The sequence below is a fragment of the Camelina sativa genome, chromosome 13 (genome assembly GCF_000633955.1).
Source record: "Camelina sativa cultivar DH55 chromosome 13, Cs, whole genome shotgun sequence".
NCBI lineage: Eukaryota > Viridiplantae > Streptophyta > Magnoliopsida > Brassicales > Brassicaceae > Camelina > Camelina sativa.
In genome coordinates, this window is record NC_025697.1 from 39,181 (window position 1) to 52,735 (window position 13,555).

Below are 13,555 nucleotides of genomic sequence, written 5' to 3' on the forward strand. Positions count from 1 at the left end.
ATTTTTGGTGTTTATGGTAATTTTGGAAAAAAAAACTAAAATGTGGTACTTTTGGACTAAAACTTTTTTAGTGGTATTTAAAGAAATTTCTCTAAAACAAATCCCTATGTTAGTGTATATTTCCGAGGATTAAAGTGTCGTTGCCTTAGTTTCCGGATATTAAACTTCTCCCGGCTTTTGTATCATATACTAGAATCGGATCCGCGCCGGGGAATATTCATCTATTTAAATATGATTTATAGTAGAAATTAGAATATACATAAAGTATTTTAGAAGATTGCATTTGTAAAAATAATCACTCATAACATATGTTTTGACGGACCAACCTGTAAAAGATTGTATTAGTATAAAAATATACATTTATAATAATAGGCATTTACATTTATATTTGACAAAACCAATCCGTAAAATATTACATTTGTAAAAAATAGACAATCACGATGTACTTTTTTACAAAACAACCCAAAAAATATCGCATTTGTATATATATTTGTAAGAAATACACATTTACAGTGTATAATTTAACGGACCAACCCACTAAACGATTGTGTGCATAAAAATATGAGTTTGCAGAAGATACACAGTCACAATATATTTTGACAAACCAACCCTAAAGAAGTGCATTTATAAAAATATCAATCCTAACCTAAATATGTAAACAATTAATATAAACTCTACCGTATTATTGTGAGTTTTGCAAACCAACCCGTGCACTTTTGTAAAAGAGAATTCGATATTCTAAATCCTATATGTATATATATTATATTGTTAGATTTGATTAAATTTTTGAAAATATGATATTGAGAAGTAAATTTTTAGGATATTATAGATATTGTAAATCCTTATAATATAGGATTATAATACATCAGAATTTTCAATCCAAAAAATATATCAACTTATATTTTCGGATCATTTTTTAATAATGTAGTGTTATTACATATATTTGGTCATTGTTTGTTCTTAAAGTAATATATATTACAAAGCCTATATATTATGTAATCCAAATGAGGTAATTTTTTTACTTTAAATGATTCCATAAACCGTATAGTTTTTAAATTTCAATACAAATAATATAAAATATTATGATTAATAAGTGAATGCGATTGGAAGGCTGTTTTTTTTTTGGGCAAAACATGTAGAAAAATAAATTATGTGTTCAATTTCTTAATTTTAATGGTCAAAAACAAAAATAACCAAGGAAAAAAATATTAAAAAACTATAGAAAAATATAATATCAGTTGGAATTCATGCTTGCCCAGCGTTTTGATACATATGTAATGTATTGATTATCTCCTCTTGTATATGATGTTGAATCGAAAAATATAATATCGGTTGGATTCATGCTTGCCAATATTTTATTCAAGTAATAAAATGGTGGCACAAAGTTAAAATGCGAAACAAAGAAATATTTAATATTTATCCATCTCTAAGAACATATAATCATGATCATGAATCTCATGCATCTTAGCAAAGAGAAAATTATATACATTGATAAAAGGACAAAAAGATTCATCTTAAATATTTGTTATCAGTTTAAACTTAAAAAAGAGTATGAGAATACTAACCATACGAAAAAAATCAGGCAAAAAATTAAAGAATAATTTCTTGAACATGGCAATCATTATTGATATGTTTGCGTTTTTTAGAATTAGCTGCAAAACAGATTACATAATTAGTATACTCACAAACAAACGACATGAAATATGAATGTTCTTATAACAAAAAATAAACAATGACGCATTTGTTTGGCTTGATAATGAGATGTTTTGTACAAAGGTTTTCATAAGAAACAATGGAGATGTGTGATATTTAGTTTGCTAATAAGATTATATAAATAAAGGTCATAGACAATTAGGTTAGTTTTGATTTCGAATCAAAAACATTTTTGTGAGCAAGTCATATTTATTATCATTGGCTATCATTAAGAAACACATTAAATTAGAATATATGTGTAATATTGTGTATTAATTGTTTAAATTAAGTGTTTTCCTATATATAGTAATTCGAATTTATAAGCATAGTTTGTTTAGAAAATTTTAAAAATCTGAAATAAATGATGATTTGGTAATTTAAATTTTGATTATCGTTTCCATAGGTATCTCAAATAATATAACCAAATTAAATATGTTTATATTATATATACAATTTCGAGTTTAATAGCTTGATTTTTATGGTAATAACTTTAAATGGTTTCCCTAAATATTAGCTAATTATTATTGTCTAAAACTTAATTTCTTTTTTAAAATTAATTATTGTTTTTGATTTTCGGGTTTATATCTATACCCAACAAATGATCTGATTTCCAAGTATCCATATGTTTAATTTCGGGTTTTTTTTTTTAATTTTTGACCCGATCCGAATTCAATTTTGTACTTCTCTTTTACTAATATAGGGATATCATGTATTCCTACCCTGTTTCTTTAATATAAAAAACAGATGACAAAAAAAGAGTGTTATTAGCCCTTTGTATATATGTTAATTAGTGTTCATTGTAATCCTTGTGAAATGTGCAGCACGAGATCATAAAAGTAGTATCGACGAAAATGGTGGTTATCTTTCTTTTCTTCTTTGATTGTGTTACAGTTTCCCTAAGTAGGACTGTTTGACACAAAAGATAATGAACGCAAGTAAAACATCACAGAGAGACCAGAATCTCATTTGTCCACGTGGGGATTTCGATTCCCACGCTACGAATTTGTATGTATGTACGACGGCCTTCATATCATTTGGGCTCTCTTGCAGAAACAAACATGATTATGTAATGACTAACGGGCCCTTAAGTTATTCGGCCCACACAAGTCGCAAAACGAAAGGAAACTTGTCTTTCCTCTTTTACCCAACAAAAAAAATTCATATTAAATTGTCAGACCAACAAAAAATTAATCGTTAATCAAAAAATGAATAAGAAGTTATTAAATGCTTNAAAAAAAAAAAAAAAAAAAAAAAAAAAAAAAAAAAAAAAAAAAAAAAAGAGAAAGAGGAACTTTGCTTCTATAGAAAGAAAGAAAGAAAAAAAGAAAGAAAAGATTGTTGCTAGTATTTGCCATGAGCTTCATTTCCAATCACCATCACTCGCCTGTGTGTGGATTTTGCTCTGTCTTTTCTGTTGAAATTTTGTGCCAATTCTCTTGTCCTTTTTATACACACACGCAACGACTTACACATGTGAATCTGATAGCTTTGAAGATTATATATGATTTTATGACTGAAACTATGAGAGAGAGAGAGCGAGAAGAACACTATCCCTGAAAAGTTAGTTTTGTCAAGTAAATAAACACAATCAATCCCTTGTATGTATTCATTTGCTAGATGGGAAAAATCTTTCGTTTATTTTTTTCAATTGTTTATGTCGAATTACATTTACAATCAGTAGCGGATCCAAAACTAAAATTAACATGGGCACATATAAGATATAACTATTTGATATAATAATTATATCTTTTTTGCATCTCATATTTTTAAACTTTAAGTTTGTGAAAAACTTTAAAAATTCAATTTTTTTATGAGAAATATAATTGTCATTGATTTTTACATTTTTGAAATATGAATTGAATCAAAATTTGATCTATTGAATTTACTATATGTATTTATTAATATTTTAGAAAGTAGAAAAGCAAATAACGATTAACTAGTGCATTTTGGAAATATAAGTAAAAAAGAAAGAAAAAATGTAATTAACAACCAATTAAAAATATAAGAAACAAGAGAAAAAAAATTGTTTATACAAAATGAAAAGACAAAATGTGGCATAATAAACGAAAAACAAATGATATTAGAAATATGAAACACATCATTCCTAACATTTACTCAGACACTAATAGTCATTTGATATTTTAATCTAATAAGTTATAACAAAAAGTAATCTTTTTTTTTTAATTAGCATGAGGCACGTGCCCCACCTAGTCCCTCTTTGGATCCGCCCCTGTTTACAATTGCAGTGTAATAATAATACTTCGTAAAAGAATCACTTTTGACTTTACTTTCTTTTCAAGTCATCAGGAGAAAAAAAAAAAAAAAAGGTTTGATAAAAACTTATACACAGAAGAAGAAGAAGCAAAAGGATCATAAAACGGGAGTAAAAATCCTACTTGGGGTTGGGACTACAATGCTGTGCGTCTCAGGGGTCGTCGTTTCATTATGTGTATCTCCGGCGGCCCACCGTCTTAGGTACCTCATCAGCGAAGCCGCTTTCCTCCCTCCCCTTGCCGTTCCAGCTCCTATCATCTCCCATATAACCCTCTCTATCCCTGGAATCGCCGCCATCTCCGCCACTAGCTCCGACCCTCCTTTCCGGCACATTGTGACCAGCGTGGCCGCCGCGCTCTCCCTTGTGGTATCCGCTCCTTCCCTCATTACCTCCCCCAACAGCCTTATCAGACTGAAAGCCGCTGACACCGCCATGAGTCCTCCTCTTCTGACCACCGCCTCCACCACAGCCACCGCCTCTTCCGGCAGCTCTCGGAATGCGTCTCCTGCGGCTTCCACCACCCCAGCTTCGACGAACCTCCCAACGTTCTCTCTCTCGGCCACCAGGTTGAGGATCGCCACGAGCGCGTCTCTCTTGGAGCTGGTGGGTCCCCGTTTAGCCAAGTCGACCAATCCGCTTACGACACGTGCCTTTCTCCCTAGTCTTCTTCGGTAGGCCGAGACGCCTGCCAGACTGAAGAAAGTGGCGGCGGCATTGGCCTTAGCCTCCCACGTGGCTCCCGAACGCAGGACCTCGATGACGCCGTTTAATGCTCCGTCCGTTTCCATGATCCTCGTCTTGTTCTGTTCCAGGATGGAGAGGTTGAGGATCGTCGTCACCGCGTTTATCTGTAGGCTCGGGCACTCCGTTCCTAGATACCTTACCAGCTTCGGTATTGCTCCAGCCTCGGCTATGCAGGCTCGGGCCACCGTGTCCGACTTGGCCAGCGCCCGCAGCTCGAAAACGATACCGTTCTTATCGGCTGCGGAGAGCTTCCCGATCAGAAACTCCACCATCATCTTCGTAAACTCTGCCGCCTCATTGCAAGGGGAACCGGCGTCTCCCCCACCGCCGTCGCCGGAGAGCTCGAACGGTATCTTCTGATCGCGGCACCACAAAAGGATGAGGTTCTTCAAGGCGCGGTTAGGTATGAGGGAGGTGTGCTTGAGGACTTGTCCTGTTTTAGGGCAGGTGCTGTGCCCCGACTGGATCCAGAGATCAATCGACTCTCGATCGTAAGTCTGACCGGTGGAGATGACCACCGGGTCACGCATCAGCTCGAGCGTGATCGGGCACCGGAAATCGGCGGGGATGTTAGCGTCCGACAAGGACTTGTGGCGGCGGAAGTCAGGAGGCGACGGCGTGGAGGGACCGAAGAGGACGCACTTAGAGTAACGGACGAGGCCGATGAGAGAGGCGGCAGAGGATTTGGATCTGTCGTCGATGTGATCGTGTATCTCGTCCTCTAGTCTCTGGATTTCGTCGGTCAAAGAAGCAGAATCGGTGAAGCCAAGGTCGTTGAAAATAGCGGTGAGCGTAGAGTGATGAGGGGAGATCTGGTGGTGCTTGATGGCGTCGATTGTATCGGTGACTTTACGGCGGAGGGCGTCGTCTCGGGGATCGACGAACTGAAACATCATCGAATGGGAGCATTGTTTTCTGAGGAGGGAGATGAGATCTTGGGCGTCGTCGCTGAGGCCCAAGTCGTGGACCGGTAAAATATCGAGAACGGTGGATAAATCGGCGACGAGCTCGTGGAAGCTGAAGGAAACGACGTCGATCTGCAAGAGTAGCCAGAGTCTGCTAGCACGAGAGCAATCGTCGATGAGAGACTTGATACGGTGCATAACGAGTAGCATTTCCTCGAAGCAGAGGAGAGCGGATTGGGAGTAGTAGTTTGAAACAGATTGGGATCGGAGAAGCTCATCGAAAACGGAAGCTATAATCTGAGCTTTGCGAATGAGAGAGAGAGAATTGCGACGGAGGAAGAAGGGGAGAGGAAGCATAGAAGACATCTCATGGGACGCTACGAACAGAGAACGTGTTAATTTGGCTTCTGATGATGATGAAAGCTTTGGAGAATCGGAGACGACCAAAGGCCGACGCTTTCTCGCCGGGAAGGCATCAACAACAGCCATATATATCAACACTTCCTTAGGTGGTAGCCGGGGAACTTCTTTAATTTTTATTGCAAGAACCAAAGCAGAAGAAAAGTGAAGAAGAAGAAAGAAAGAAAGAAAAGAGTTGAAGCGGTAGTTGGTTTGGTTGGTTTCGAATTTCTTAGTTCACAAGCTAATACTACTAATTACTTTAATCAAAAGATTAAGAAAAAGTCGTAAACCGGAAAAAAAAAAAAAAGAGAAGAGAGAAAGAGAGACGACGGGGGACGGAGCCGTCAGAAGAAGTCAGTAAGTCAGTCGCACAAAGTACAAAGCCGCCTCTTCCCCTACCCTCTCCCCTCTGTGTGTGTGTGTGTGTGCTTAGACAAAAACAGAGGGTCAAACATTCTCTCTTTCTGTTTTGACTTTTTCTCTTCTTCCCTCCTTATTGGTTAATTTACTTATTATTATTATTGTCCCTCCCCATTTCTCTTATATTTTTATGTTTTTCTCCCGAAATTAAACCAAATGTTTATTTCACAAACATATGAGCTGATTCATTTAGTTTAAACTACTTTGCATTTTCTTTTTCTTTTTCTTCTTCTCTAATTACAGTATAATCTTTTTTTTTAAACAGCACACCCCTCGTGAGTTGTCGAGCGAAAATATACTATACGAAATGTAAGAATGAAGATAAGGTCTTCATTTCTTTTATATGACATAAGAATGCACCAGTTGTTGTTGGGTTGTTAGAATTGATCTCGTCTTCCTTATAGTAGTAGTATTAAAATAAATGGTTACCCTCCCATCCCATAACTAATCATTCTTGTTTTATAATAATTTATTATTATTGATTCGGCTCTGCTGGCTTTCTCCACTTTCTGTTGAATCATTGATTGTTTTTGTGTTCTTCTTTAATATATAAAACAATCTTTCCATTACACAACTTAGCTACCCTTTGTCTTTTTTTAATTGTATTGTAGTTTCCCTTAAAAAGCAATCTATGAGATGTTTGCATTTTTAGCTTAATAAATTTTAAACTTCAATTAGAAAGTTATGGTTAAATGATACTGTTAATTTCAGCGTATACTTTTTTTTATTTTGGGTGTGTTGTGTGGGGGATGATGGATGTTTTCTGATTACAAAAAAAGAGAAGGAAAACAAAAATAAAAATAAATCATTTGTACAAAAAAATATTATATAAAGTAAATCACTTGGGCCAATAAAATAAAAGGGTTTTAAAACTGGGCTTTATTATGAGATTAATGTATCCGTCCGAAGGCCTAATATACAAGAACAAATCATTTGGGCCATTTAATGTAATAATTAGTCGAACTGCTAAACAAGCATTTATTGGGCTTTTCGTGAGATATGGTCTTGTGGTAACATAGATTACTGAATTTTGTAGTGCTGGATCAACAATCCTGAATTTTGTAGGCCTATTCCAAAACCAACATCTTTGCACCGTTTGAACTACTTGCAAATGTATTGGCCGTGGAGTGTTTAAACTTCATAACCAAGATTTTTCTCCTGCGGGGATTTTCATAAACTATATAGTAGTATTATTCTGTGTTGTTTGTTTTATTAGTTTCATTTATGGGTTGTTGCAGAGCTTTAACTTCGACTATTTTCTTTACCATTATATATTGCAATTCATACTCACATCAACCTATATGTGGGGACTTCATTCCGTATCGATATTTCTAATTACACTTATTTATTTATTGGTCAATAATAAGCAATCTCACGATCAATCAGTGCGTGAGCCTTCTTCACCCTTGTCATCTATTATATATGATGGCTCTTAAACTATACAGACATTTCATTAGTTAAATGTGGACATCACCGTTTAATTATTTGCAAGCAAGAAGACAAAATAATCCCGACTTATGCTGACTCACTCCACATACTCAACAATACTTTTTAAAGTCCATAACAATTATTTCAACGTGTGTAATGTATATATGTATGTATGTATGTATGAAAATGTAAAATATATGTATGAAATTAATTTATGAATCTGAATATTGAAGAGTTATCAACATCAGGATATCGTCAGACCAAACATATGAGATCATAAGCAAACCATTATTCAGCTATTTTATTTGGTTTTTTGTACTAATACTATTATTTCTTACACTTGAATCTGGACGCAATATCAATTTATATGGCACACATTTAAATGACACAATAAATGAATAGAGTTACTAGCTAAGCTAGCAAGTAATGGTCGTGGGGAATAATACTCTGGATGGAGAAACCAACCAAAACATGTCGCCGTGCCCAAGGGATACTGCTTTAATTGTGCGGGCTCCTCCTTTTGGACCTTCGATTAGGCCTGGCCAAAATACCTGAACCCAAAAATCCGACCCGAACCGTATCCGAATTAATCCGAACATGTATAAATATAGTGCAAAAATAGTCATTAGTGAGATTTGAACCCATGACCTAAAACATTTTAAAGGTACATTCTAACCATTTTGCCACTTTAATATCTTTGATTAATTCTAAAACCTCTAGTATTTATATATTAATATGTACAACTTTCATCAACCCACTAATTCCTCATTATTGAATGAAATTGAGTTTTGTTTACTTAATTTCGGATTGAACCCGATCCGAATCTGATGGGTGTTTACCCGAACCCGACCCAAATACTAAAAATACTTGAATGGGTCTAGAACCATTTTACCGAAATACCCGAAAATCCGAAATACTCGACCCGAATCCGAACGGGTACCCGAATGCCAAGAGCTACCTTCGATGTAGTCCACTCCCTCATCTTATCTCCTAATATTACAAAAANAAAAAAAAAAAAAAAAAAAAAAAAAAAAAAAAAAAAAAAAAAAAAAAAAAAAAAACAGATCACATAGAGAAACAAACCGATTTATATAAAAATTTTGGCGTAATTTATGTACTAATTTATCAATTTCCATTTATAACGGGACTCAGAAGATGGTTCTCCTCACAAAGATGTAATTTTCTGGTGTTGGGGATGTTTAGAGGGATTGTCCTGGGAAAAAATGAATCGCAACCACAGAACCTTTTTAAGAGTTTTCTATATATAAGAATGATAGTCAAACAAAGATGATACTATCGTAATATTAAGACGAACAGGATAACCACTATAATTTAATTGGTAGCTTAAAGCATTGTGTAATTTTACTTATTCGGTTACATCATTCTCTTTAAACACCCCAATAGTAATATTTTGGTTGTATTTGTTTGTCTGATAAAAATCTATGTAATCTTCTTTTTTCATATTATATAAACTGTTTTTTCATATAATATAAACTGTTTACATATTTTTTGTAAACAAAGATGGTTTAATCCGTTTGTAGATATCAATTCTAAAGCTTTTTGTTGTCTACTGATTTATCTTCGTATCTTTACCATATTATCATCCAAATTAGTTTATAGAAGTATGTGGTTGAGGTTTGACAAAAAAAAAAGAAAAAAAAAAGTATGTGGTTGATATTTGCAAATTGTTGGATATTAACTTAGCCTAGCAATAAAGTTAGAACCGTTGATGTGATCAGAATTTGTTCTATTACTTCTTTAAGTTTTGTCCTTGTCAGAATATTAAAGATAGCTGCATTTTACTAGCTTTTCCCCCTTTTTTTCTTTTTTGTGGGCAGAAAGCTGTACTACTTTTTTTTTTTTTGAACAACATATTTCTTTGTCAACATAATTTTTTGAACAACATAAAGCTGCATATTACTTTGAAACAAATTCCTCGCGTCATTAGACCAAATTTGTCTATTACGTGACGTATCAGCATAGTTCTTATTCTGTAATATTCTAATTCACGAGTTTTCTTCAAATGCGATATTATAACCACTTCAGATCAATAATAAATTTTGCCGTAAGATATTATATAACGTTAAACATTAGTCGTAACTCGTAAGAATATTTTACACTAAAAAAAGAAGCTAATATTCGGTAAGACAAACGGGAACTATTCATACTTTTTTTTCTTTTTAATACTATTATACTATTTAAAATCATGCATGTGTGATGTGTGTCTCTATTAAGAAAGATGTCAAAACAATCGAGATGTGTTTCGTAGGTTAAGTGTTTCATAATTGATCTTCTGAAACAAAAGGATGGTAAGTGTAGTAAATGGTTTATGTAAATCTCTCTTAATTACCAGAAATAAACTTGAACAAATATTAATTAAGGATTCTTCTGGTTTTACAATATGTATACATATCGTGGACGACTGGACGGACAAATACTATAATTAGATGTTGAATTAATCTAATATTATAAAGTCGTCAGAACATTTTTTAAACGTAAGACAATATAATGCTGACGGGAGATACCTATTATGTCATCATACGTTTCTTTCTCTTACACGAAAGACATTTATAAATTTATTTTTCTGGCAGCCTTATTTTTTCTTGAATTACGTGATTTGTCCAAAAAAAAAAAAAACCATTTTACATATATAGAACAGATTACAAAGTCATTATAATATATTGGACGTCATATATATTCCATTTGTAATTCATGAATTACGTAGTTCTGATCTCAGTCTCCCTATAGACAGCACACCAATACACTATGTATATATATATATATATATATATGCAATATGCTACACTACAGGTCTTTCTTTGTTTTCACCATTTATAATTAATCAATTTCAAGTTTCAACAAGAGGTTGTCTATGTTGAGCTCATCATACGCATATTATATTATTCATGTAAATCATATATAGAAATATATCGTTAACTTACGTCGTCGCAAAATGGGATACAAAGTTTTGGGTCATATAGCGGCGAAATAATGTATTCATTTAATTAATCATGGGTAGATATTTCTTTCACTGGAACAACCTTTCGAACCGACGAAGAAAAAGGGGGCAGTTATATTTGATCCATTTTTATATACAACTCATGAGCCAACCTTTGATTTCATTACTGGAGTATGTATTATTATTTAACGAGCTTCTCTCTTCATAATTCTTCCGAAAAGAAGCTTCGGCGAAGTACGTAGCATCAGAAAATGATACGTTTCGTATATTATTCACGCGGTGCTTTTTTCCCTTCAATTTCCGTACAGAAGAAACATGTCTTTTAGTTTATGTATATATATAAATATAAAAAATAGTATAAGTTTGTTTTTTATGTATGTATGATGTATCATGTATGTACAGCGTGACAGCGAAAATAATAACGTACGATTATCTAATATACTAGCTTTTTTTGTGTCTCGATAAATTACAAAAAATGAACAAAAATAAAAATAAAAATTTGAGCTATGAACTATGAAGTGGTTTTTGACCTTCGATTTGGCTAAAGCTCTTTTTGTTATAGATTGCTTAGATTTTCTGATACGTTTAATATTGAAGATTACCAATTTTTTTATTAGAATTGAAAGATTTTATTTATTTCAAAAATAAATTTACTAGTTTTAATATTAGATTTATTTCCTGAAAGAAAAATATCTGTACTAATAAATTTTTTTTTTTTTCATGTAAATTAATCGGCATTTTATTGGCTCTCTTTCAAAAAAAGTCATCTTCGGATAATTTAATATACGTGATTTGTTCCTTCGAAAAAAAAAGGGCAAAAATTTGAGATTGATCATGTATATTGTGTTCTACGCTGTGTATTCGCGCGGTGGGTAGGTGTAGGTCACGTGGTAGCTTTTCTAATAAATTGACAACAAATTTTATCTCCTTTTTTTATTCCTTCATTCTTTTTTTCTTTTGGGTAAAACTTGACACAACAAATTTTTACGGCGGCTGTAAAGATCATCGATCTTGTTTTGGACAATGCAGTTGAGATGATTTAATTTATATAAGTCATATATTGAACTTGATCATTTGAGACATAAGTGGTTTGTATTACACTATACAGTGTTCATATACGTAGAGGGTAACCAATTCAAATATCTAATTTCTTTTTACAAAAAAAAATTATGCTGTCTTTCCAATTAACTTAAGTAAAAATGATAGTAACCATTTTGATTTTGATTTTTTTTTTGTCAATCAAACATTAAATTAAAAAATAATTCCAAGTTTGGTAACCCAAACCGGAGAATAAAAGTTTGATTTTATTTGTCAATAAGATATCTATATTATATGAAGCAAATTTATTTTCATAGGCACTGTTTATATATATTTTGTTCAAAAGGCACTGTTAATATAATGTGAACATATATTGAGAGTACGTAATCAACTGAAGTTCAAACACAAAATTTTCTTCTTATTATTCAAAAGGATCAAAATATATATATATATATATATATACAAAATATAGATTAATATCCCCATAGGCCATAAGAATCAAGACATTTTCCAACAAGTATTGAAATAAACAACTGTATTTTCTAAACAGTCGTCCTTTCTGCTCGGGGTTGGATAATCTACTACTAAACATATATGTTTTCAAAAAGTAGAAATTAATTGTTCCAAAAGAAGAAAAATTTATTTACGAAGTGGTTTTAAAGGGTTATAACGAATATTTGAAGTAACATTAAATAGAGGATTTATATAAACGAGTGGTATGTGATGAAATACTAGTTTCGAAACTTATAGTTATAGTTGAGTAGAGTAGAGTAAAAAAAAACCCAACAAAACTATATAGACAGTAAATTGAGCTTGATATAAACGAATGTAGAATATATTTTTGTTCATTAACCCAACTCAGCAGCGTACAATTGGTATTTGTTGGAACACTGCAAAGCGGGGGTGTATCAAATCAGAATCAGAATCAGAATGAATCTCGTTTTAACCCCATCCTTTTTGATTATCTCTATCTATCTGTATAAGAATAGTCATTGTAATTTTATAACAATAGCTGAAGATACGAATATACTACTAGTTTACTATTATGACGCATATATATATATATATATATGTGAAGAATATTACTATAGTATATTCAAAAGGCCTAAACAGTGGGAGATACCACCACAAAGACAACACCGACGAGGACACCTGTATGGTTGTAATTCAACTTACTGTCCTCTTCTTTCCTTTTATTTTATTTTATTTTTATATTAACAGAAAATGTCTCACGTTTCGTCTTGTACCAAAAAAAAAAAGAAGGAAGAAAAAAAGGAAGAAGAATCTGAGGAAGTTATTTACAGAAATACCCTCATCTCCTACCTCAAGATGAGCAATATATATGATATGTAACAACTCGATACAGAGCTTGACTTATCTCTCTTATCCAAATCCCAAATTTGTCTCTCTATCTGTTTTGTTTTCTCCCCCCCCCCACCCCCCCAAAGGCCTTTTCAAACCTAGACCTAACAAACTAACTAACTGATCCCCTCTCCCTAATATATCTTTTTAGCTTCTCTATTAATATCAATACACACTCTCTCTAAAAGACTAAAGTTGTATTTCCTTATTTCTTCTTCTACGACGTGTGTGTGTGTGTGTGTGTGTGTGTGTTGTTGATTAACAATTCATTCTCAATGGTTATACTACAGAATTCAGTTTGTGGGTACCGGAATTAAAAAAAAAAAAAAA

General features: G+C 33.1%; 2 protein-coding genes across 2 annotated transcripts in view; one reads left to right on the top strand and one right to left on the bottom strand.

Annotated features, from left to right (window-relative positions):
- On the bottom strand, positions 3,753-6,662 carry LOC104734121 (U-box domain-containing protein 16). Its single transcript, XM_010453631.2, has one exon. The coding sequence runs from the start codon at positions 6,103-6,105 to the stop codon at positions 4,063-4,065; it is 2,043 nt and encodes a 680-aa protein (XP_010451933.1). The 5' UTR covers positions 6,106-6,662; the 3' UTR covers positions 3,753-4,062.
- Positions 13,501-13,555, top strand: part of LOC104737785 (CBL-interacting serine/threonine-protein kinase 14) — a 1,934-nt gene continuing 1,879 nt past the window's right edge. Inside the window, exon 1 of the mRNA XM_010458045.1 lies at positions 13,501-13,521. Within this exon, the coding sequence (XP_010456347.1) occupies positions 13,501-13,521 (21 nt within the window). The remainder of the gene's footprint in view (positions 13,522-13,555) is intronic.